The following is a 25,851-nucleotide window of genomic DNA, read 5'->3' on the forward strand; positions in this document are numbered from 1 at the left end:
CCCACCCAGTGACGTTGTTACACAGCATCTGTGTGAGTCACTGTGGGTTAACTTGTGCCAATAAATGATGTGTTTGTGTTACCTTCATAGACAAATATTTTATTGTCTAAATTGTTTTCTTTTTTTCTTTTTTAAAGATTTTAATTTTGGGGCACCTGAGTGGCTCAGTGGTTTAAAGCCTCTGCCTTCAGCTCAGGTCATGATACCAGGGTCCTGGAATCAAGCCCCACATCGGGATCTCTGCTCTGCAGAGATCCTGTTTTCCTCCTCTCTCTCTGCCTGCCTCTCTGCCTACTTGTGATCTCTGTCAAATAAATAAAATCTTAAAAAAAAAAAAAAAAGATTTCAATTTTGAGTAATCTCCATACCCAATGCGGGGTTCAAACTCATGCCCCAAGAGTCGTGAGCCAGCCAGGCGCCCCTGATTCATTGTCAAAGATTCTTCGTTGATAACAGATCCCTATAAATGTCTCTAGAAGTCTGATACCATACCATGACATTTGCTTTTTTCAGCACTTTGTGAAAAAAATGTCACATGTCTTTGAAAGAAGACATGGAGGGGATCCAAAGCTATGTTTTACTGGATACCAGACACCCCAAATACTCCTTAGGCCAAATTTTTAATTCTATTTTTACTTTTTTAGAATTGCTTGTTTGAACTCATAAAGTCAGCCAAGGTCACTTTTCTGGACTCGTAACTGATGACATTGCAGGAACAGGGTTTTCATGAGGCCCTGAGTCCGTATGGTCTCATTCAGTGACACTTGCTCAGGGAATATTCCCGACCCCTCTACTCTAGTGTGAAGACAGAGTGCACACAGTTGAGCTTCGTGAATGTGAGTGATGCCCGAGTGATTGTTTCCATGCCACATTCTTCCTCTCTGGATTTGGTACATTCTTCTCTTCTGTCAGGTCATAGAATAGGGGTATTTTGACAAGTTGGAAACTCTTGACATCTGTAGACATCTTGTTCTTCTGTATTCTTGGCCGTGGTTGAAATCGAGAAGCACATAAACAGGAAGGAGCTGACGAGTCCTATCAGTGTTCTTTGATTCCATATCTGAACATGCAAAACTCACCTTATCCTATATACAAATAATACAAATTCTGTTGTGAATGAAAGTCACGGAGCCCTCAGAGAAGGGACATCTCATACCTCATCTCCAGGTGACTGTTGTCGTCTGCGGGTCCTGCTTCCTGTCCGGGTAGTTAGTAGCGTTAGATACACCCCCCCTCCCCGGGAGAACCGACACTGTCCCCGATGTGGGGGAACAGGAAGTGTGGAACCACGGAAACACCACCGTTGACCCTGATTTTAAAAATCTTTGTGCCCATGAACCATTATCATGATTATTCAAGATAATGAATGCCTTTGTAAATATCTTTGCATTCATTTAATTCACATTGTTTGAATAATGCACTTGCTTTGTTGTTGTGTTGCATTGGTCTTTGTGGAAAGCTTAAAGAGATTTTGAAGAAAGTAAATTATCCAACTTTTACCCATAGGTGACTGCCCATTTTACAGAGGACTTCTCACTGAATTCTGTAATTTCTCAGCTGATGGGACTCACCAGTGCCCTTCTGGTAAGTGGCCCTCCTGTCCTCATTTGCTGGTAGCAGAGGACAGGGTAGCTTCCAGCTGCATTGGGAGGTGGCCTGCAGGGTCCTGGGTCGTGGACAAAACAGGACCATGGCTTCGCCTCCTTGGTGTGCTCTGTTATGTTAAAGAAGCATTCCCTGCCCGCCCCCCACCCCGACCCCACCACTCCCACCCCCCCAACCCCCCCCCTTTAGTCACAACCTAGCTTTTTATAGCTGGAAGGTTCTTAAAGATTGTCCAGTGGAAAGCCCACCCCTCAATCCCTTCCCCCACTCTCATATTTTGCAGATGAGGACAGACACTCAGGGAGGTTCGATGACATGTCTGGTTGATTAGTGACAAATCAGAACCAGACTCAAGCCCCCTTGTCTTCTAGCTCTCCTCTTTCCTTCCCGCGTCCTCTGCCTGCTCTCCTGGTTGATCCAATACCCCCTTGGGATCATTAACGTGTTACACTCCTTTAACCAAGACCGATCAGATTTGTGCTCACTAAAAACAAAAGTCAGCCTTTTTACCTAGACTGCTCTTCTTGCTACCTGTGACTAGAATTTTTCTTACCAGGGGAAGAATTTGTCAACAAATGGGAGTTTGGGGAAGTGGTTAGCTGTTTGGACAACAAACGACCAAAAAAAGGACCTGAAAACTATCAACAGATTCCTTTTATCATGAAGCTCTTCCCAGACTTTAAGAACAGTGGAAGAAATTTACAGGTTCGACTACATTAAACCTGCCATTTTTAGTATATTAAAACATGCCGTGTTCCAAAGCAGGTTAAAAACTGGGGAAACCATTTTATAACAAATGTGTTCGACAAGAGGCTTAACATCCTTAATATATACATGAGGCTTAACATCCTTAATATATAAAGAGCGCTTTACGTGTGAATATCAAACTACCTGACCTAAAAGTGGTCAAAGGATGTGAAAAGAGAGTCACCCACAGAAAATGGGATAGAAATAATCTGTAAAAAATAAATAAAATGAGAAAAAAAAAAAAAAAATAAGAAACAGAAAAATGGATGCATGGAGCACTGGGTGTTGTGCAAAAAGAATGAATACTGTTACGCTGAAAAAATAAATAAAATGAGAAAAAAAAAAAAAAAAAAAATAAGAAACAGAAATAATCTGTAAACCTGGCAGAAAAAAAAGTATCTGCCTTACTAATGATCATGAAACGCAAATTAAAAGCGTGATGCTATTTTTTTTTTTTGGCCTGTCAAATTTGCAGAGACTTTTTAACATAAAGTCCGTGCTATGACAAAGACAGTGTCACATCCCACTGGTGGCCTTGGTTGTTGTAACCTTGCCAGGGAGAACTTGGGCTTTGAGGTCGGCATCCCTACGATGGTTTAGGTCCTTTGACTCAGGGCCAGCCAGTGGCAGATGACTTATGATCACAGAGACGCAGAACCCCAGCTGTCTTCAATGGGGACATCGTGAGATGACATAATGTCATATCAATAGGAAGGAAATGAGCCACCACCATTCACATCGTGTCTTCCAGGAATCCTTAGTATCAGAAACCGTTCCTGATTCAACATCAAGTAAATACACAATACAGAAATGCTCATAGGATAAAAATTCCAGTTGAGCAAAGGGTATGGGGACAGATGTGTATATTCACGTATTTTTGGAGACCAGGATAAAATACATTAGTTTTTTTTTTTCTGGGTGCTATAATTGTGAGTGATTTTGTATTTCCCAGATTTTCTTTGCTGAGTGTATATGGGTCTTTTTTTTTTTTTTAAGATTTTATTTATTCATTTGTCAGAGAGAGAGAGCACAAGCAGGGGGAGCAGCAGGCAGAGAGAGAGGGAGAAGCAGGCTCCCCACTAAGCCGGGAGCCCAATGCGGGAGCTCAATCCCAGAACCCCGGGATGATGATCTGAGCCCCTCAGGGGTCCCGTGTGTGTGTTTTTTTAATCAGGAAAAAAACTGACGAATATTACAGAAAAATGAAATTCCTCCCCAGCAGCAAGTTCTGTGTAGATGCTCTCTGTATCCATTCCCATGGAGTTATATTCTGATTTCTTGGGCAGTTTTGCAAAGATCATATAGGCATGCTTTTTAAAAAAAAAAAAAGTATAATATTTTTGGCCTCTTTTTGCCTAGCAAAATACCTTTCGTGGGTGTTAAAAACACAGATTGAGTTGTTACCATTGCCTTAGACTGGTTTTTATCATGACCCCCACCCCCCGCGCCCCTGGTCAGCCTCTGGAAAACTCAGTACCATCGTCCTTCCCACAGCCACTTCCTTCCGGGCTGTCCTTGGTCTGCACTTGCCAACTCATAGCCTGCTTTGCTGACCACCCTCCCTCCCCACCCACAGCCTGTGGAATCAGTGACACCCTCCATTCATCTGTCACTTTTCTCCCCCGTTGGCTATAACCTCCTTGAGGGCAGAAACCAAACCCTTCTGGACATTTTATCCCTAAAGTCTAGCATCCAGTAGGCACCCCATAAATTCAGTGGCTGTGACTGCATTCTGGGACTAGCTGCACCGCAGGAAGAAACTGGGTGTTCACAGTAACGGGCACAGCTGTGTAATAGGACCCCCGAGACCCCTGAAGGGGCAGGAGGACCCCTGCCCTGGGCGTTTCACATCGTAAAGCCTGTGATCGAGTCTCTTTGCATGCCTCACTGGTCCTGCAGCGCATGGGAAACCTCGCAGAGTGGTCAGGAGTTTCTGATTCAGTGGGGCGCCTGGGTGGCTCAGGTCATGACCCCAGGGTTCTGGGATTGAGCCCTGCATCAGGCTCCCTGCTCTGCAGGAAGCCTGCTTCTCCCTCTCCCTCTTCCACTACCCCCCTGCTTGTGTTCCCTCTCTGCTGTCAAATAAATAAATAAAATCTTTTAAAAAAAAGGGTGGGGGGTAGTTTCTGATTTAAGACAGCTGGATTCTCATGGGGGCAATGACACTTGGTCAGCCACACACCCGGGGGGTGGGGGGGAGCAGGTTAAGTCAGGTGGGTAAGGACAGCGCCCTCCAAGGTTCTGGTGGGAATTACGGAGTCAGTCTTGGACCGAGGGCACAGGATGTACTCAGCAAAGAGCGGAGCACTATTTTTAATACTATCTTAATACTCTGATGAAACGGGGTGAGTTCTGTGTCCAGAGCAAACGTGGATGGGAAGGAGGGCTTCTGCCTACCTGCTCGTGTCTCTGGGCTTCAGAGACACGAATGGCCTTCCTCACCCGGTCTCAGTGTTCTCCCACTGTTCTTTCTGTTCCTCAGCAAGCTTCTCCGAGAGTGGTTCTCCACAGCCGCGAGTTTGAGGACACGCTCTGTGCCCTGGTGGTGATGGCTGCCCCGATGGCCCCCCACATCGCCTCGGAGCTCTGGGCTGGTAGGTGGGGACATCCTCGTGGGGGTGTCCAGCTCTCCCGTCGAGCAAGACGCGGGGCTCAGATGGCCTCAGGCGTGGGCTCCGGCATCGGGCCTCTGTACCGGGGACCCCTCTGTCTTATAGTCGGAACGGTGGTACTTCTGCGGGGTCACCCCTGCCAAAGGGGAAGACCCATCCCCACTTTGGCACAACGCGGGGCCTTCCCCCCCAGGTCTCCATAGGCCAAGACCTCGTGTTCTCTTTCTAAGGTGGAAACACAGGTTTAGTCCCACTTTACAGAAGGGGAAAAGGGTGCCTGGAGTCAACTTTGCAGACCTAGAATTTTTTTTTTTCTTTTTGACAGAGATCACAAGTAGGCAGAGAGGCAGGCAGAGAGAGAGGGGGGGAAGCAGGCGTCCCACTGAGCAGAGAGCCCGATGTGGGGCTCGATCCCAGGACCCTGAGACCATGCCTGAGCCAAAGGCAGAGGTTTAACCCACTGAGCCACCCAGGTGCCCCCAGACCTAAAACTCTAACTTAAACTGGGATTCAGTCTCTCCAGCAGACCGTCATTCCTAAACTGGGCGCTGGAGCGAGTCCCACTGCCTGAGGCTCACTCACAGGGCCTAAATATAGAAGCTTCCACCCCACCCACACCCTGGGAGGTCCCCGTTCTGGAGCCTGGGATGTGACTGGAGAGTGTTTAGGGTTTTTTTAAAGATTTTATTTATTTGTTTGACAGAGAGAGAACACAGGGGGAGCGGCAGGCAGAGGGAGAAGGAGAAGCAGACTCCCCGCTAAGCAGGGAGCCTGACGTGGCGCTCTGAGGTTCGATCCCAGGACCCCAGGATTGTGACCTGAGCCATAGGCAGACACTTAACCGACGGAGCCACCCACTGGAGAGTTTTTAACCAGCTCCTGGGTGATTCTGATGCACAGGCCAGTGGGGGACCGTGTCCCTCTACTGTTAGGACCTGGCTCTCAGAGGAAAGCCTAAGGCAAGACTTCACACACTTTTCCTCTCAGAGCAGCCTCCTGAGAGCGTTTTCAGGGCCTACTGGTCGTTCTAAAAGGCCATCACTAGAAATACCTGCATCCCCTCCTTTTAAGAAATACTTTGAATGTTTTTTACCCTAAGCTGTCTTCAGTAGTTAATTCTTTCTTTTCCTTTTTGTCATCCCTATTTTTCGTTAACTTTAACGTGGAACTACTTTCTCAGATGGTGTGAGGTTTATGGTGTCTTCCTGTTTCCTATTTTTGGACACAGAGACCATTTATAAGGATACATTATTGTTTTAAAAGTTGAATAGCTAATTTTTAGAACACATGCCTAAATAGAATGCTGGCCCCAAAGAGACACAAAATATGAAGGCTTTCGATGCACGTCCTCAGATCTGCTTCCAGAAATTCTCTGGATCATCGATGGAGAGGCACAGCAAGAGCCTCCGTCATGATTCCGGGGCTTTGGCAAGGACCTTGCCATCCCTTGGCGATAAACTCACCCTGGGCATTAGAAAAACCCCACTGGGGCCCACGCCCTCCCTCCGAAACCCTGAGTGATATGCTCCCGCCTTGCTGCCATGAGGATGAACGTCACGGCTAGAGGGGGTGGCTGTGTCTTAGAGGAGCTCAGGCCCCCAGGTCTTGGCCTCAGTGTCACAGGCCTCATGTGGCCCGTCGGGACCAACTCAACGCAGTCAGAATGTGGAGTGACAGTTTGCCCATCTTTGCTTTACATGGGGCTCTGATCGGTTTCCTGTGGATTTGCAAAAAAAAAAAAAAAAAAAAAAAAAAAAAAATTGTCATCTGTATTTCCAGTTTAAAAACAAGATACACTTGTAAACGTTTTGATTTTTCTTTTTTCACTTGTAAACGTTTTTAATCACTGTATTAATTGCCCCCAGGCATGACTTTGGTAACTGCCCAAGTGACGTGTCTGGCATTAGCTCCCATAATCCACCAGGGACCAAGCCCGTGCAGAGATCTGAGTTTCTGCTTCAGATCGTGCCCTTGAAGGAGGAAAGACAGGAACGGTTTTAAGACTCTCGATCTATGTTTTCAGACTGCTTTGCTGGAAAGTTATCCCCATTTCCACTCCAGGCTCTGTTTCTGGAGTATGTGTTCTGTTTCGCTGATTTAATTATCGGATTTTTCAACATAGTTTTAACATCTGGTGGCGGGCTAGCCTCCCTTCATTTCTTTTCTTGTAATTAATTATTTGAGTGCTTCTCACCTGTTTATTCCTCTCAGTTGATCTCTGGTATAATTTTATTATTAAAGTCCTTCAAATTTCACTTGAAATGTGGTTAAATCCAGAATAAATTTGGGAAAGCCTTACATCTTTACCCCTCCCAGACCTCCATGTGGTCTGCCTCTCCCTTTTTTTTTTTTTTTTTCTAAGTTTTATTTTGGGGATGCCTGAGTGGTGTGGTTGATCAAGTATCTGACTTGTGGTTTGGCTCAGGTTGTGATCTGAGGGTCGTGAGATCAAACCCAGTGTCAGGCTCCTCTTTCGTCGCAGAGTCTGCTTGAGATTCTCTCTCCCTTTCCCTCTGTCCCTCATGCCCATGCTCCTCCCCTCACACTCTAAAATAAATAACTTAGTTTAAAAAAAAAAGATTTTTAAGTTATGTCTACATCCAGATTGGGGCCCGAACTCACAACCCCCAGATCAAGAGTTGCACATTCCACCAGCTGAGTCAGCCAGGGGCCCCGTCTCTGTCTTTATTCAAGATTTCCCTTATTTCCCTTATGCCGAGCAGGTTTTAAAGTTTTCTTCATGGAGGTCCTACACATTTCTTAAGATTATTGCTGAGTGGGGCGCCTGGGTGGCTCAGTGGTTTAAGCCGCTGCCTTCGGCTCAGGTCGTGATCTTGGGGTCCTGGGATCGAGTCCCGCATCGGGCTCTCTGCTTGGCAGGGAGCCTGCTTCCCTCTCACTCTCTCTGCCTGCCTCTCTGCCTACTTATGATCTCTCTCTGTCAAATAAATAAATAAAATCTTTAAAAAAAAATGAAATCTTTAAAAAAAAAAAGATTATTGCTGAGTATTTTTTGGTTATATTTTATTTTTAGTCTTGTGACTGAAATCTTTTCTATGATTTTTGACTGATAATGGCTGGCACGTAATTTTTTTTTAAGATTTTATTTATTTATTTGACAGACAGATTATAAGTAGGCAGAGGCAGGCAGGTGGGGGGGGAGCAGGCTCCCCGCTGAGCAGAGAGCCCGATGCGGGGCTCTATCCCAGGACCCCAGGATCATGACCTGAGCCGAAGGCAGAGGCTTTAACTCACTGAGCCACCCAGGTGCCCCTGGCACATAATTTTTAAAAATTTATTTGCATACTTTTTTCTATTACCCAGATTCCCTATAAATCTCTCCTGCTTTGGGTTAGGGGTAAAAGCCTCTTAGATGGGCTAGGATTCCATGATCAGCACATACAGATTAGTGTTCTCTTTCTATGGTTTGGCGTCTATGTATGTACTGTGTGTTAAATGACTCAGAAAACCCTATGAAATGTTCAAGGTGGTGGTCCAGGTGGTCCTGTCTCACTTCCGGATCGAAGGGGAAGTTATATTTCCCTTTTGAGTTTGATGTTGGCTCTTGGTTTAGGATAGATACTCTCTGTAACGTCTTGGGGGTTTTTTAAAGAATTTTTTAGGGAGGGGACACCTGGATGGCTCAGATGGTTAAGCATATGCCTTCAGCTTGGATCATAATCTCCACGTCCTGGGATCAAGCCCCAGGTCTGGCTCCCAGCTCAGCGAGGAGTCTGCTTCTCCCTCTCCCCCTGCTTGTGCTCTCTCTGTCTCTCTCTCTCTCAAATGAATAAATAAAATCTTTAAAAAAAAATTTTTTTTTAGAGAGAGAGAGCATGAGCAGGGTAGAGAAGGGGCAGAGGGATAGGGAGAGAGACTCTCAAGCAGACTCCGCGATGCGAGAGTCTCCGCTGAGCATAGAGTATGGTGTAGGGCTCGATCTCACAACCCTGAGATCATGACCTGAGCCAAAATCAAGAATCAGTCGCTGAACTGGCTGAGCCTCCCAAGCACGCGGATATTCCCGCTAAGGTTAAGGAAGCAGCTCTCTGTCCTTGTTTTCCATAACTCATATTAGGAATAGGAGCTATATTTTATTTAACATCCATTCTCCAGTTGTTGAGGGGTGTGTCATCTGCTTTTAATTTCGCCCTTTGCCCTGTTGATGTCGCTGTTCATTGACCATCTAATATCAAGCTCTCCCTGCCTGGATTCATCTTGACCACGGCATAGCGGACTTTGAGTGTACCGTCAAATTCTGTCTGCTAGTGTTTGATTTAGAATTTGGCAATTATTTTCCTAAGGAAGACCAGTTTTGCTCAGCGTGCGCGGTCGGGCTTGGAAATGAGGGTGTCACTGACTCTACCGAGAGAGTTGTGTTGGGTTCCTCTGTGGTGCTTTAGAACAGACTGTACAAGATGACACATTTACCCATTCTTCGCTGAAGAGGCAGAGTGCCCTTAAGGCAGGTTGGGATCAGGCCCTGCCACAGTAATGCCATATTCAATCATGCAGCCTTTTGCTCTCTCCTTGGGAAGGAAGCATGACTCTTTCCTTCAGCATAGACAACCGCATTAAGTTTTTTAAATGGCCCGCTGTTCATTCTCTCCTTGTCTTCCTTTGCTCTAAAACAAACCAATCTAATTTGTAATAAATTTAACTCTTATCCTAGAATATGCACGTCTCTCTCTTATCTTCCTGCTTTGTCCCGCATTATCTGTCTTCCTCCCTCCTTTCATTTCTCCCACGAAGGATTGATGTCAGTGGGATTTGCAGTCCCCCCCACCCCCCGCCATTGCTTTTCATGTCCCTTCAGTTGCGTTGTGGGAGGGCAGCAAGGATCTACTCTCCCTAGGGCCCTGTCCCTTCCCTGGCAGGTCTTAGGAATCAAGTATACACTGTGGCATGGCAGGATCCCCAACAGGACACGCACTAAAGCATCCTGATAAAAACTAACCCATCCTGAACCTGGGCACCACGATTTTTCCAACATGCCACACAGAGCTTTCGTGAGCTGTGTTATCATGAGTAGGTAGAGATTGAATCTCGGTTTATTGAGCATGTATTTTGTGCCTGGCTCTGTTCTGGGCATTTGTGGGAGAACTGGGGAGGGCGGACTAGTGAAGGTCTTCCCTCGAGCTTTACAAATTCATAGCAGCCAATTTTTTTTTTAAAAGATTTTATTTATTTATTTGACAGACAGAGATCTCAAGTAGGCAGAGAGGCAGGCACAGAGAGAGGAGGAAGCAGGCTCCCCGCCGAGCAGAGAGCCCGATGCGGGGCTCAATCCAAGGACCCTGGGATCATGACCTGAGCCAAAGGCAGAGGATTTAACCCACTGAGCCACCCAGACACCCAATTTTTTTTTTTTTTAATTCGAGGAAGTAATGGGAAACCTTGGTCTCCTGCCTTTCCACGCATGTATGTGGGACACCCTCTGAATGAGCTGCAGGGTCTATGACAGTTAAGTGAGGAATCCCGTGCACCTGGTGTGGCAGGCCCCGTGCACCTTGGTCATTAAGTCACAGGTGCGGGTCAGGTGCCCTCAGGAGAGAATGGAGATGTGACTTCTTCCTATCTCTCCCAGAGCTAAACAGGGCTGGTGTCGCAAGGTGTGGGGAGTCCTTTGCAGGCAGAAGCACTGTGTCACGAGGAACATCATTACTGTCATCGCGCACTATCAGTCATTCTTGATCCAAGGCTTTGGGCAGTTTTTACACACATTCCATGTGTTCTAGAAAATTTCACTTTCATGTAGCTTCTGATCTCATTTCCGTGTCTTCGACAGATAACTCAGAACGGCTGTAAAGGGAAGGCCGTGAGGGTGGGGTGTTCAGAAATGGCCGTTTTCTAGAGTTCCCTAGAGAAGCAGATTTTCACAGAAGAGCAACAGAATTGGGATCTGTCTTGTAGGGGAGACTCAGAGTCCTGCGGGCAAAATGGCCGCCCCTGCTGTGGATAGAAAGGAAACGTTTCAGGGAGGCTGAAGAGTCCCCTGCCAGCCCCTTCCAGAGGCAGTGGAGACCTTCAGTGAGAAACAGAACCAACGTCTTGGCAGCTGGCAAACTATAACAGGATGAGGAAATCTTTTTTCCTTCCTGAAGTTTTGGATCTGAGAAGCTCAAGGCACCACGTCTGAACTCCCGCAGCTCTCTTTTGTGTACCATAATAGAGTATTGTGCCCCACGCTGAGGGTGGCAGCTGCTTGCTTAGGCAAATTTTGTGTATTTGGAGTCACTGATTCCGTTTCCAGACAGAGGACACAAGGTCTCCTTTGTGGGTGGACAGTCAAAGGGCAGAAAATCACCGGACGGGGAGCTTCTCGGTGGTACTCTGGTTGGAGGCATAATTTCGTCAACGTCAAAAATGACCTTTCTCGTAGACAATAGCGTGGATGGATCCCAGGGGGATCCGACTGAGTGGAAAAGAGTCAGTCTCCAAAGGTGATATATTCCATGATTCCATTTATACAGTGTTCTTGAACTAACCAAATTATAGAGGTAGAAAACACATTAGCGGTCACCGGGGCTTAGGGACTGGGCAGAGGGGGCGGGGCGGTGGCCACACAGAGGGGACCACGAGGAGCCCAGCAGTGGCCGAGTCACCCTGGATCTTGACCGTGGCGGAGGTTACATGAAGCCTCACGCTCACGCTCATGCTAACAAATGCTTGTACGTGATGAGATCTGTGTAAGCTCTGTGGATTGTACCCTTCTCAGTGTCCTGGTTTGCACGTGGCCACTGGGGGAGGCAGAAAGAGGGGTCATGTTGCTTTACGACCTCCTATGAGCATTTCCTTATTTCAAAATGGGGTTTGTTCATCATTGTCTTTCTTTTTTTTTTTTTAATTTCTTTTTTAATTTATTTGACAGACAGAGATCACAAGTAGGCAGAGAGGCAGGCAGAGAGAGAGAGGAGGAAGCAGGCCCCCCGCCGAGCAGAGAGCCCGATGCAGGGCTCGATCCCAGGACCCTGGGACCATGACCTGAGCCGAAGGCAGAGGCTTTAACCCACTGAGCCACCCAGGCGCCCCTCATCATTGTCTTTCTAAACCCACAAGTCCTGAGTGTTGAGATTCTGACTTTGGAACATAGGAGACCATGAGAGAGGGAGGAAGGGAAGAAAGAATTTATTTCGAGTTGAAGAAGGTTTTAACAGACACACACGTGCACGCACAGGCACACACACGCACACACACACGCACACGCAACTGACCAGATGCAGCCCTTCATCCTGCTGGCATCTGAGGCACGAAGTGGCGGTGGGGTTCGATCCCAGGATCGGCCTGCCTCTGAGCCCCGCAGGCTCTGCTGCTCCCATAAGCCCTGCTCGGAAGAAACGACCAAGAGCCAACTGCAGAAGGGAACTCCCCCTCCCCTCCAGCATGCTTCTCAGGGCTTCTTAAAGCCAAGCAAAACCTCAGTTTTTAGTTGAAAAGTTACATCTCGGGTCCCTGGGTGGCTCAGTCGTTAAGCATCTGCCTTCGGCTCAGGTCATGATCCCATGGTCCTGGGATCGAGTCCTGCATCGGGCTCTCTGCTCAGTGAGGAGCCTGCTTCTCCCTCTGCAGCTCCCCCTGCTTGTGCTCTCCCTCTCTCTCTGTTAAATAAATAAATAAAATATTTTGTAAAAGAAAGAAAAGTTATATCTACAGTGGGTACTGTGATACATGTGACCATTGAGGAAGGTATGTCCTCAGCCCCATTGGGCCCTTGTCCCTGTCCTTTTGTTGCTCTGAGACCCCCCGCTCCCCATTTGCTGTTCAGTCTGCTGCTAGACCCCCATGCATGTGGTACGTGAACTGTGCTTCTGTTTTTCAAATTATTTATTTATTTATGTTTATTAACATATAATGTATTATTTGCTTCAGGGGTACAGGTCTGTGAATCATCAGTCTTACATGATTCACAGCACTCATCATAGCACATACCCTCCCCAGTGCCCATAACCCAGCTGCCCCCTTCTTCCCTCCCCTCTCTACTCTAGCAACCCTCAGTTTGTTTCCTGAGATTAAGAGTCTCTTATGGTTTGTCTTCCTCCCAGTCCCATCTTGTTTCATTTTTTCCCTCCCTTCCCCCTACAATCCCCTGCCCTGCCTCGCCTCTCAAATTCCTCATATCAGTGAGATCATATGATAATTGTCTTTCTCTGATTGACTTATTTCGCTCAGCATGATACCCTCTAGTTCCATCCACGTTGTTGCAAATGGCAAGATTTCATTTCTTTTGATGACTGCATAGTATTCCATTGTATGTATATACCAGATCTTCTTTATCCGTTCATCTGTTGATGGACATCTAGGTTCTTTCCATAGTTAGGCTATTGTGGACATTGCTGCTATAAACATTGGGGCACACATGCCCCTTCGGATCACTCCGTTTGTATCTTTAGGGTAAATACCCAGTAGTGCGATTGCTGGGTCATAGGGTAGTTCTATTTTCAACATTTTGAGGAACCTCCATGCTGTTTTCCAGAGTGGCTTCACCAGCTTGCATTCCCATCAATGATGTAGGAGGGTTTCCCTTTCTCCGCATCCTCGCCAGCATCTGTCATTTCCCGACTTGTTAATTTTAGCCATTCTGACTGGTGTGAGGTGATATCTCATTGTGGTTTTGATTTGTATTTCCCTGATGCCGAGTGACGTGGAGCACTCTTTCATGTGTCTGTTGACCATCTGGATGTCTTCTTTGCAGAAATGTCTGTTCATGTCTTCAGTGCGCGTCTGTTCTTAACGCGAATGTTGGCCCGCCCTACAAACGGTTTTCCCACTCTGTGTTTGGAGTCGTTCTGTGTCGGTACTTTGGCCGGACCCTGTCTTATCAGCCACGTTGTGTGCCTTCCTGCGGATGTTCCAGGAGTCGAGTCGTCTTCTCCTGGTGGACGCTTGGGTGCTTCTCCTCCTTCGGGTGCTTCTCCTCCTTCTGCTGCTTCTTGTGCTGCTTTGAGTTTAGCCTCTTGTCCAAAGTACAAGTTCTTGACAGTGTGGTGGTAGGGTCTCTATTTCTGTCTTTCTGGCCCCTCTCATGGCTGTGCAGTGATTTCTTTCTGTCTGGATGCCTGCCTCAGGCTTTACCTGGTGTGGGCTCCGGGTCTCCCATCAGCACTGTAATTGGAGGCGACAGCTAGGGGCACCCCCTGAGGCATTCAGAACAGACTCGTTACCCCAAACCATCAGGCTGCCGCCGCCAATCCATTTCTCTTCGTGAAGTGAAAGCGGCCACAAAGTAGCATAGCTTCATGTTTTGCTGTACATATGTGCCGTATCCCTTCATTCCAGCACAATTACAAACATACAAATTGTGTAGAGGTGTGTGTGATCATTGCAGCGGAGAAGTTCTCACTGACGTCCACATGGCTGAAATGAACCGACATCCTGTCCTGTCCATTTTTTTGGAATCACCAGGGCTGAATGAGGCTCAGTGGGCTTGGTGGAGTCCCCAAGTCCAGCCCTGTGTGTGTGTGTGTGTGTGTGTGTGTGTGTGTGTGCGAGCACATAGGTGCAGGGTGGAACCAGGTCCGCTGGTGGCCAGCAAGAGAGGCTGCCATCCCCAGACACTAAGCCCGTCCCAGCACCTGCTCCGGGATGCCATGGTGGTGTGGTGACCTCCCCAGCTCTCAGAGCATAAGAGGGGTCATTTCCGAGGAAGGTCTAGCGACAGCAGATCTCCCACAGGAGGGGCAAGAAGAGGGAGGCCACAGGTGACAGCCAGCCCTGGGTGGTGGCCCTGAGCGCCAGGTCCCTGACACTTACTCCAGGTGCTGTCCAAAGGCCAGCTCTTGACCTGGCGCATGTCATGTAAAGACACCATCGTATCTGCAATGCAAACGTTGGGTGTTTTTCCTTCCCTAGAGAGTTAGGAGGCAAAACACTGCGGGAACCCAGAGCTGGGAGCTTCTGTTCCGTCTCACTGAGCAGGACGGCCCCGCTCCCATCTACATGCAAACTCTGGCAGGGACCCAGGCCCCTATAAATAAGCATCCAGGCTGCTCCAGGAAGGCCGGGCTTCCTCATTTTTTTTTTTTTTTAAGTGGAATTTGCAACAGCTTCTGCCCAGAACATTTGTGTCCAAGGCCCTTTCATCTCCGAGGCGTTCTGTACGATGACCATGCGGAGGTTCTGGAATCCTTCCCACGGCAGCTGGGTTGCAGGACGAGCCCTACAGGGCCGGCCTGTAAGTACAGAAATAATTATCTCCCTTCTGTGACCTCCGTCTCGTATCTAGATGGAAGTCGTCATGGTGCCCCTTCTGAGGACCGAGCAGGAAGCTCCTTTCAGCTCTGGCCAAACAGCCTGTTAGCAATGGAGTAGCTTCCTCAGTAAGTTCTGGAAGCCCAGGGCACAGGGGCCAGCTGGGCCCCAGGAATACAACTCGATCCGCAGACTCTGACAGGCATTCCCTCCCCGCAGACTGACTCGCAGCACAGGCTTAGAATGAGAGTGCCAGAGAGGAAACACAGAATGGGCCACACCGATACCTGTGACATTAGCCCGGGAATCAGGACAGAGGTCCCAGAGTGGAGCAGGTCGGTGCCGCTCACAGTGGGCCGTGGACCCGGTGTGGCAATGGGCTGTGACCGTCTACCAACGAGATAAGCAGCTTGAGCTCAGAACGCAGATCTGCTGTGTCACAGAGCACACATCCGAGTGAGACTGACCCGTTTTTTGGCACAAAGTCTCTCTCAAGGGAGCGGCGTGTCCGTCCACCTTCCGGCCTGGGCTCCCACGCGTCGTGGATGACCACCTTGAGCAGCTTTGTGTAGCAGCTGTGGATGGTCCTGAAACCACCCCGGTACAAGATAGTGTAGAAGAAACATCACAAATCGATAGGGAAGAGAAGGTTTGCGCTCCGAATTAGGTTTGGAAAATTGGCCGTGTAATGTTCCTGCACTTCAAGACTCTATTTATTTATTGGAGAGAGAGAGAGAGAAAGAGCAGGGGGAGGGGAAGGGGGAGAGGGAGAAGCAGGGTCCCTGCTGAGCAGGGAGCCCGATGCAGGACTCAATCCCAGGACCCCAGGATCATGACTTGAGCCGAAGGCAGACGCTTACCTGACTGAGCCACCCAGGCGCCCCAATGCTCCTTCAATCCGCGCACAAAATGAAACAGGGCTGGGTTCAAAGTGAAACGGGGAACAAAATGTAGCCTTCAAAAGAAACCAGAAGTGGGGCGCCTGGGTGGCTCAGTGGGTTAAGCCGCTGCCTTCGGCTCAGGTCATGATCTCAGGATCCTGGGATCAAGTCCCACATCGGGCTCTCTGCTCAGCGGAGAGCTTGCTTCCCTTCCTCTCTCTCTGCCTGCCTCTCTTGTGATTTCTCTCTGTCAAATAAATAAATAAAATCTTTAAAAAAAAAAAAAAAAGAAAAACCAGAAGAGAAGTCATGAACCCATCTCACAGTGCGGGAAAACTTGCTTCCGAAATGTCTTTTCAAATGACCAAAATAATAAATGCTTTTTGCAGAGAGTCTATAAAGCTTTAAGAGGAAGAATCACCTATGATTCCGTCTCCTGGGTGGAATCACTGATGCCCTTCTGCTTTCTTCTCTCTGACCTTTTATCCATTCGTAGAAATATTTAATAAAACTAGGATCACGTGATGCCTACTACTACATATCCTCCTTTTCCGTGAAATTCACTATTATTTTAAAACAACAAAACAAAAGGAATACAAAGCTACATAAACAGCGTGATCTTGGTGGTGGTAGTTTGGTTTGGTGGAGTTGCCTTATACACTGTTCATTAAATACATTACTGTTCTTCAAAATCAGAAGTTTAGGGGCACCTGGGTGGCTCAGTCAGTTAAGCGTCTGGCTCTTGATTCCAGCTCAGGTCATGATCTTGGGGTCGTGGGACCAAGCCCATGTGGAATCTGTTTGAGATTCTCTCCCTCCGCCTCTCTCTCTGCTCTCTCTTTCTCTCAAAATAAATAATTAAAATCTTTTGGGGAAAAAAATCAGAAGTTTAAAACATTCTATGCAGGTGAACGTGATTTTCTGCTCTCTAGTTTGACCTTTTATAAATTGTCTGCAAGGAGCATGCATTACTTTTGCCCTTAAGGAAAATAAAATGTTGTCAGTCCCAGCCCAGTGTTCCAGGCACTGGCGTTGATGGGATTCGGTGGCTCTGTCTTGCAGCTGGCCTCAGACCACCCGTGAGGCACGGGCCTCTCCCTCAAATGCATCTCCTGGGCTCAGGGAGGAGGGGTGAGGGCCACCACCATCCCCTCTCTCCCACCCCTGGAAAAGCCATTCACAGCATGAAGGCCGTGCAGTGGCCATGGCTCTGCCCCAGCCTGGGCACACCGCCACGTTCACTGCCAGCCCCGACCTAGGGCCCTCCTCTGGGAGGATGAGGAGGCAGGGGCATGTGTCCACAGTTTTCTGATGGGTGTATTTCCTGCACATTTTGGGGGCATCTCTTGTGCTCATGGGATCGGCGGAGGCTTTGCAGTCAAAACTTTCCCTGTGAGCAGCCCCGTGGCTGAAGTCCCCTGAAGTCCCCGTACAGCCCTGTGGGTGCTGAGCACGGCAGCTCAGCATGGGGGCTGCAGCATGAAACACTGAGGACACAAGGCTTGTGGGGGTTTCCTTCCTCGCTGCTGCCTCGCATTTGGCCATCCTGAGCCAAGGCCATTGGCAGGAACCCCTCTCAAGAAGAGTAGTGTGAAGGCTGAGATCCCTGCTGTTCCCGGCATGTTGGCGCCCGTGATCACGAGTGAAAGGACCGGCTAGGAGGCCCTCACAGACCACAAGTCTTCACAGGCAGGAAAGGAAGTGAGCATGGCTCGTTATTTTGGGAGCCGTTCTCAGGAGCACAAAGACGTGCCTTCATCAACAGAACTGTAGAGACCAAGGAAAATCAGCAGCCTTGCTTTTTCCAAGTGCGTACTTGATTTTTAAAGATGTTATTTATTTATTTGAGAGAGAGAGGGAGGGAAAGCACAGAGGGAGAAGGAGAAGGAGAGGGAGAAGCAGGGAGCCCAAGGCAGGACTTGATTCCAGGACCCAGGGATCATGACCTGAGCCGAAGGCAGATGCTTAGCCAGCTGAGCCACGCAGGTGTCCCCCTAAATGCACACTTTAGAACCAAGTGTCCATCCATCTCTACAGCTCTGGGTACTGTTTAAATGGGGAGGGAGTACCCCTAAGCCCAGATGATAAGCCAGGCCAACGTAAGTGGGGGGCCCCCCCGTAGGCTGTGTAAAGCCGAGATGCAGCCTCCTCGGGCAGCTCCAAGCCAGGCTGCATTGGGGTGAAAGCTGTGTACTCTGCTCCCATGAGCCTCGCGCATGCCCATGACCATCTGTGCCTTGATGTTGCAGGCCTGGCACAGGTTCCCGGGAAGCTGTGTGCCCACTACGCCTGGGATGCCGGTGTACTGCTGCAGGCATGGCCGGCCGTGGACCCGCAGTTCCTTCAGCAGCCGGACGTGGTGGAGATGGCTGTCCTGGTGAGTGTCCCCCGCAGCCAGGTGGTCAGGCCTTTCTAGCCCATCTGGCCTGACTCGGCTGGACTGTTCCCCTCCCCCACCCCGTCTTACGCTCAGACACTGAGAGATCACCACGCACTGTGAGCCTGTGACATAACCCCGCCCTGCATCAGAAGTTCAGATCGTCTTGCCCTCCTCCCGCGGGGTTCCAGTCTCTTCCTCAGCTCTTGCTTCGTTTAGGGAGGAGAGGGATGGTGAGTGGTTGGTGGAGAGGGAACACCTCACTGGGAAAGCTATTTCAGAACAGCTACGGAATGTTCCTTTCTTTTCTGTCTTTTTTTTTTTTTTTGGTGAATTGTGTCATTATAGATGCATAAAAGTAGTTTTATAGTCCAACCTTTTACAGAGCGCATAACTCAGATAGTTTATCCTTTATGTAATTTTTACATCTTTAATGTGTTTACTCTGAAACACATTATCAGGAATTTTTAATGCTGATGTATCTGAAGAGGGAAAGGGAAACGGGGGCGGGGGGGGGGGGGGCTCTTGGCCCGTCTCTGAACCACAGGTGGGGCCAGGCCCTTCACATCCAAGATTTCATTGAACTTTTACCACTCCGTCAGGTAGGCGTTTCCCTTCTCATTGATTTCACTTGAGAAATTAGGCTTGGAGAAGTCGGTCGCCGGGCCCGAGGTGATTTGCTCATTGGTCAGTAATGACCGTGTTACCTGCTGTGCATCAGGCACGGTGCTAGGCTCTGGGGGGGTACAAAATCGAACAGGACAGACAGCCTCCCTGCCCTGATGGAGCTGAAAGCCAAGTGGGAGAGAGCGGGAAAAGGAAAGAAAAATAAATAAAACCACTGCAAATGGTGAAAAGCGCCAGGACCGCACCGCCCAGGAGCTGAGGGAGAGCCGGGCCTTACAGGGGCCCAGTCGGCCAGGCCCCAGGTCTTCTGCGCCTGTCCAAACCCTGGGCCCGGCCGGCAAGTTGGTGTTTGGAAAGACGGCTCCACGCGGGAGACCCAGGCCCTTCCCAGCTGCTTTCTCTCCACACCACCTCCCCTGACACCTCGTTCCCCACCGCAGCCCCACTTTGCTTCCCCCACAGAGAGGAGGACGTGGGCCTGCCCTGGTAGGCTCCTTCCCCAAAGCTTCAAAACCAAAAATAGCCTGGTGACACAGAGAAGTTTCTTTACCTTAAATAACGTTTATAAGAAATGATCTCGGGTCCCCCTGAGAACCCGTCCTCAGCGTGAGGAAGTGCTAACTTGAGAAAACGTAGTTGGAGCCTATCAAATACCATTCTGCTTTAGTCGCTGCGGAAAAGACATCTCGTTCTGGTCGTCGCTAAAATGGTTTCAGATTATCTTGGAAATGAAAACCCAAAGTTTAGGCTGTGAGTAGGACGCCCTGCGGGTTCCCCCATGGGGAGAACCTCCAGCTCGGGGCACCGTGCCACGTGGCGGAACTTCTGTGGCGGCCTGTGTTCTGTGTCCGTGTGATCTCGGTTGGTGCCCTGGGCAGAAATAGCAGGTGTGGTGACAGTATGGTGTCATTCCGCATGGTTCGGGCCCGCCGTGTCTGTGTCCTCTGTGCCTGTGGTATGCAGGGCTGGGCACAGCCCTGGGGGTCCCCAGCGCAGAGGCGCTGCCTCAGCATTGAGTGGCTCAGTGCCCAGGAGGGATGGCCTAAAGGGCCCACGATGGGCACATACACAGGCAGTTTCTGTAACTTCCAGGTTAAAGCATGGAGCTTGGGAATGAGACTGTCCTGCTTGGTAGTCTCCCATTTTACAAGACCCTTTTGTAGGCCTCTGTTTCCTCAACAATGAAAGGAGGCAAGCACTGTGCCCAGCTCTGCCTGTTGTGGAAAGAATTAGATCAGATGTTGCTAGGAGCTGCTTGGCCTGCTTCTGGACACGCTAATGACAAAACCCACGAACAAGTAGTGAGTGCCGACTAAGGGCCAGGCACTGCCCAAAGAACTTTCCCAGATACTGACTCATTGACCCCGCACCACAGCCCTGGGAGCGGGCCTGGGTTTACCCATGTCACAGACAAGGCAGCCGTGTGACCAAGTCCATTTTACAGGTGAGGGAAGAGCGGCAGAAGGGGGCCCAACCCCCGGGGGAGACGGCAGGGTCCCCAGCTACTGGTGTGGACCTCTCTGCTTCTGGCGGTGGGGGCCATTACCGCAAGGGGGTGTGGGGCCTGGGCTCGAGGAGCAGTGTTTCCCTGGTGGGGAAGAGGATGCCTGATCGGCAGAAGCAAAGGCAGGGAAAGCCCTCAGAGACGCTGGGACTGGGAGCTGTGGAGAGGGGAGCATAGGCCATTGAGGAGAAGGCCAGGCTCCACCCCTGAGAGGGTTGGGGGGCTGGCAGGGCATCTGATCAGGGAGAGGAGAGGACCCAGGCGGTCATCCATCCCATCTCCACCACTGGCTGGGTGAAGTGGCTTCACCTTGTGTGCCTCGGCTTCCCCGTCTATAAAATGGGCGCAGAGCCATCATGCCTGTCCCTCACAGGCTTGTGGGAGGAGTAACAGGTTGGCTCGAGTGGATCCCGTGGCTCAGACCCAGGCACGGAGTGAGAGCTAAGTCAGCGGGAGCTTTCATTGTCTGCAGCTGTCACAGGGCTGCCCTTGTGTCACTGGGTGGCCATGGTTGGGGCGGGGGCAGTGCTCTCGGCCAGTGGCCCATCAGGCAGCATTTGGAACAGTCTGGGAGAACAGTACTGAGGCCCTGGCCCGAGGCTGTGAGTAATGAGAGGAGGTGGCGGAGATGGAAGCTTGCAGGCCACCAGGTGGGGACTGGAAAACTTCATTCAAGTCAAATGGCCACTATCTGAGGTGATTTGAAAGAGCTGCTTCCCCTTTGGGCCCCTGAAGGCCAAGTCCAGTGTGGAATCCCACCTGGGCTTCTGTTGTCCATTTAACTGGCGCCTCGTGCCCGGAGGTGCAGCCTGATGGGGACCCACTCGCTCTGGGTAAGGCAACTTGGGGGAGTCCCAGGAGCCAGAAGCCAGGAGAGGGTGCCGGGGCCACGTGGGAAGGCCCGCTGGGCTCCCTGGCCACATCCCGAGGCCACAAGCCCCACCCCTGCCCCAGCTGGGGTCAGGAATGACTCAGCTCCCTGGACGGGCCTCCCCAGGGACAGCTGAAGGTCAGCCCCCAGACTCCAGGGAAGCGCTGTGTCTAGAAGTATTTAGGATCATGGTGCTAAGGCCGTGTACAGAAGAGGACATCCCACACTGGCTCCTTCCATCGTGGCCGGAGTCCCAAGGGATACGGGGGTGTAAGGCCTCGTCAGCTGGTCCCTTCAGACAGGTTTTCTCCCTCAGTGATCCAGAGGATTCCATCCTTAAAGAAGAGAAAACTGAAGTCTAGGCCTGAGGTCTGCACAAGAGCATGTGTTCTCTCCTCCGACACCCAGAGGAGCCATTGCCCTGGGCATCTCTTCCCTGACTGAGAAGCGAGAGCCCAAGCTGAAGTCGTGACTCAGGAACAAGCACCAGTTCTAAGAATGCCGTGTTTGGGGCCCCCGGGACTTCATGAAGGGCGCGGCTTTGGTGTGACGAGACAGGAGGTCTTTTCTGAGGTCTTGGTCAAAGCAAGCACATGGTCATGTAGAAAGGCGACTTCTAATGGCTTAGAAACAAGATGGCGGTGGGGGGGGGGGGGCACCGTCCTTTGAAGAGCAGCCCTAGTCCCACAGCTCTAGGACACCAAAACCCTGCATCCAAGAGACTCGGACTTTTTTAGGAGAACCATTTTCTAGAATATTTCAGGACACAATGTGTTGGCATCTTTGGGGCTCCCACCCAGCGATGTAAGTTGATGCAACCAAGAAAAATGCCACTAAGTTCTCTGTGCATCTGACAAAATGAAGTGGGTGATGAGGGACACCCGATAGGCTTTGGCTGAAACCTGAGAAGTTATTGCTGGTAACTTCATAATACGGTGACTGTATTTTCCCAGTTAAAAAAACAAAACAAAACAAGGGCGTTAGTGAAAGAGTTCTTAGGGGAGCGGTGGGATGGAGGATTTGAAGCACAGCGGTTCAGAAGCCGTGTGGGCCCCGAGAGCGCCTTCCCCCGTCCCACTGCCAGTTCCTGTTTGCTGGGAAGTGTGTCCTCACTGACCGGTCCTCAGAACAGCCACTGAGGTCAGCGGCTGGACCGGCCCGTTCTCAGCAAGGCTGAGTTAAAGTGATGTGGGTCCAGTTTCCCAGCCCCCATGCTGGGGCGCCCCGTTCTGGAGCCAGGCCTGTGGCAGGGACTTTGCCTGCCTTCCCCAGGAGCTGGTGCCCCCCAAGACCTGGATAAAATCCTCAGTGACACAACCGTCCCTCTGTCCCCCAGAAGCCGCTTAGGATTTTGACCTGATTTCCAGCACAGCTGGGACAGAGCGCGCTCCAGGCGTGGCGCCCACGCGCACTCTCAGTGCCGGGGCGCCCCCATCCTCTCTCTCCCAGTCTGTGGCTTTCGGGCATTACTCCTGTCCTCGCTGCCCTCTGTCCTCTGGGGAAGCTGGTGCTGCATCTTCCTGGGGGTCCCCTCTCACCCTCAGGATGCTCCTCATCGTTTGTCTCGATTTTCTCCTTCTCAGATCAACAACAAACACTACGGCAAGATCCCGGTGCCCCAGGGCGTTGCGCGGGACCAGGACAAGGTCCATGAGCTCGTCCTCCAAAGCGAGCTGGGTGTCAGGCTCTTGCAGGGGCGAAGCATCAAGAAGGCTTTCTTGTCCCCCAGAACGGCCCTCATCAACTTCCTGGTGCAGGACTGACCGCAGGGGGCGCCCCTGAGGAAGGAGGCCTGTTGGGGCCCAGGGCCGGGCAGCCACCGACGTCTTGAATGTTTACCTCCGCGCTCTGCTGGTCAGGCTTGGGCAGTGAGCCCGTGCGGTGGGGCCTGGCGCAGGGGTGAGGGCGGGTGTGGGCAGAGAAGCGGAGACGGAGGGCTCGGGCAGCCGCTGCAGGTGGAGGAAGCCACCAGAGAAACTGCTGGGTGTTCCTGGGTGTCTGCAGGAAGGCGAGAAGAGAAGCAAGTGAGAATGAACGTGGCGAACAGCCTGGGAGCTCTGACTCCTAGAAATTGCACACTCCAGGGACATGACGATAAACTGAGGACCCACAGGCACGGGAGCAGCGAGGACAGCCAGTGTTGGACAGGTGACAGCCTGGGCATCGTGGCAGATGGTCCCTCGCTTTTTGGCTGGATGGAGGAGCCATGGGGGTCGTGTCCAAATATTCAACATGGTCTGCAGAAGCTGCTCTGCACCCGAAGGCAGGCGGGGCGGGTCCCTCCGCAGTTGTCCCCACTGCCGGGCCAGCCCTGATGCTGACAGAGAGGCTTCCGGTGAAGCACCACCTGCACCCTCCGCCGGGATGTCAAATGTGCTGCGTGATGTCGCAGAACCACGCCGGTTCCAAGCCCAGCGGGAACCCGGCCCAGGGCGCACCGCAGCCCCACGGGGAGTCTGCTCATGTGTGCACCAGATGGCCGCGCTGTTGACGTGGGCCCCCGCGCCGGGTATTAGCATGAGCTCGCTCACCGTGGGCCAGTGGGCCAGAAGCACCCGGCACCGCCTCCACGTTCAAGCTGCCGCTGTCTGGCTGCCCAGGAGGTGTCCAGGAATAGACCCCCGTTGTCGGCACATTACGGTAATCCGGTTTTCTGTGAAGTCAGCGGTTCTGAGAAGGTGCCCTTCTCAGAACTGGCCTGAGCCGCTGATTCATACTTAATGCACCAGTGGGAGAGAATCCAGCCATTCTGTGCCACTGAAAACCTATATTTGTTTTCTGATGCCGTTTTTCTGAAGTAGCCTCAGATGTGGCTGTAGTCGGGCAGCTAACAGATGACCTTTTTTATTGTAATAAAATGCGTGTCATGTATGACTTGGGGACATACGTGTGATCTGAGACTGGCCGCCATATTTCCTATTCTGGGAGTTAATCTGGAGCAGATCGAGGGGTTTCATTATCATCGGAAGCATCAGCCATGTGCCTGACTCCACACGGAAAGTTCCAAAGTGAGGTGTGGGGGGACTGACTTAAGTCCCTTTTGCGGTAGACAAAAACCTGGTCCAGGCTCACTGGCCACAGTGGTTAAGTTACTGGTTCCCAGATGTCATTCAACTTGATGCCGTGCCCGGTCCCCATGCCCAGATATTCTGATGTAATGGGTCTTAGGTGTGCTTGGGCATCAGGGAACCGTAAAACCCGCACGGGTGATTCTAACGGGCAGCACAGTTAGAGAACCACAGGGCTACTTGATGGCTCTGAACGGTAAAGTCGAGTCCTTCCTCTCCCTCTCTTCTGCTTCACTGGGATGAGTCTGGTGTGGGAGCCAAACCTGAAGGAACAGAGCTGGGAAAGACCAGGCCCGGAGTGGAAGGCAGGGGCCAGAACTTTCCAGCAGGTATTCAGGATGCTCCCAGAGCCCACGTGGGTATACATACCCTATTCCACATGTGAATTTGATATAAGCAAGTAGATGCGGAAATTTGATACAGGGAGGGAGCCTTGAGTGTTTCTGCTCTGTTGTCCTGTTTTCTTCCTAAAGTGAGCTGAGTGGCCTTGAACCCATCTACAGGATAGGGCAGGGAGCCCTTTATCTGCACAAAATCTGGCCAGAGCCACAGGCCATTAAAAAGCCTCAAGGCTACTGGACTGACCCGCCATGGCTTTGGAGAAATTTTTCTGCAAGAGGGATAAGCCTTTTGAAAACAAGAGCTCCGTGGTGCTGCTAGAGATGGTTGGTATAAAGAACAATGGAACAGAATGCTGATCCCTGGGGGTAGGGAGGTGGTGTGGGGAATGATCTCAGTCCTTTATTAACTGCCTTGATTAGGTCAAAAACCGGACCCAACAAGTTCACTTGTATTACGTCAGGTAACTCTCACAAAAACCCTACAGGGAAGGCATTATCCTCCGGTAAATACAAAGAAACCCAGGCTCTGGGTTTTAACACCTTGCCCAGTTTCCACAGCAGAAAATGAGAACCGGGATCCGAACTCACATCTTCTGGCCTCCAGATCCCAGATGCACCCCCGCCGTGTTTGCCCGGACACCCACTCTTCCTCCCCCAAGCCCCGTATTTGCCCATCTTGGCCCAAAGTGCCACGGTCAGGAAATTGAGATGTTGGCCAAAAGCCAGCATTCTGAGCAGAGTCTGGCCTGGCCTCTCCCTGTGGAGGCCTCCCTTCTGTAAAGGTGCCTTCTGTCCAGGCACCCCCTGGACACAGGTGGGTGCCTTCCTAGAGCTGGGGGTGGGTTCCATAGGGCTGGAGGCGGAGGTTATTGCCAAATTGGTGGAACGCCCAGGTTCATGGGCAATGGCAGGGGAATGAGCGAAGAGAGTTTATGCATAGGGAAAGCAGCTCCTGGGAAGCCTCATGGCAGGGAAATGCCGCCACCCTAGGCACCAACCATCCGCCAAGGAAAATGAAATTGATCCCTGA

The 25,851-nt window shown here is 50.7% G+C and overlaps 1 protein-coding gene across 2 annotated transcripts in view; it reads left to right on the top strand.

Moving 5' to 3' along the window:
• The window catches only part of LARS2 (leucyl-tRNA synthetase 2, mitochondrial), a 146,700-nt gene extending 122,414 nt beyond the window's left edge, over positions 1–24,286 (top strand). For both annotated transcript variants that reach the window (XM_045991679.1, XM_045991680.1), the window contains exons 18-21: positions 1,507–1,584; positions 4,835–4,946; positions 18,283–18,410; positions 22,996–24,286. In XM_045991679.1, the coding sequence (XP_045847635.1) occupies positions 1,507–1,584; positions 4,835–4,946; positions 18,283–18,410; positions 22,996–23,175 (498 nt within the window). In that variant the 3' untranslated portion in view covers positions 23,176–24,286. The remainder of the gene's footprint in view (positions 1–1,506; positions 1,585–4,834; positions 4,947–18,282; positions 18,411–22,995) is intronic.
• Positions 24,287–25,851: the final 1,565 nt, after the last annotated feature.

Source organism: Meles meles, chromosome 20 (genome assembly GCF_922984935.1).
Source record: "Meles meles chromosome 20, mMelMel3.1 paternal haplotype, whole genome shotgun sequence".
Taxonomy (NCBI): Eukaryota; Metazoa; Chordata; class Mammalia; order Carnivora; family Mustelidae; genus Meles; species Meles meles.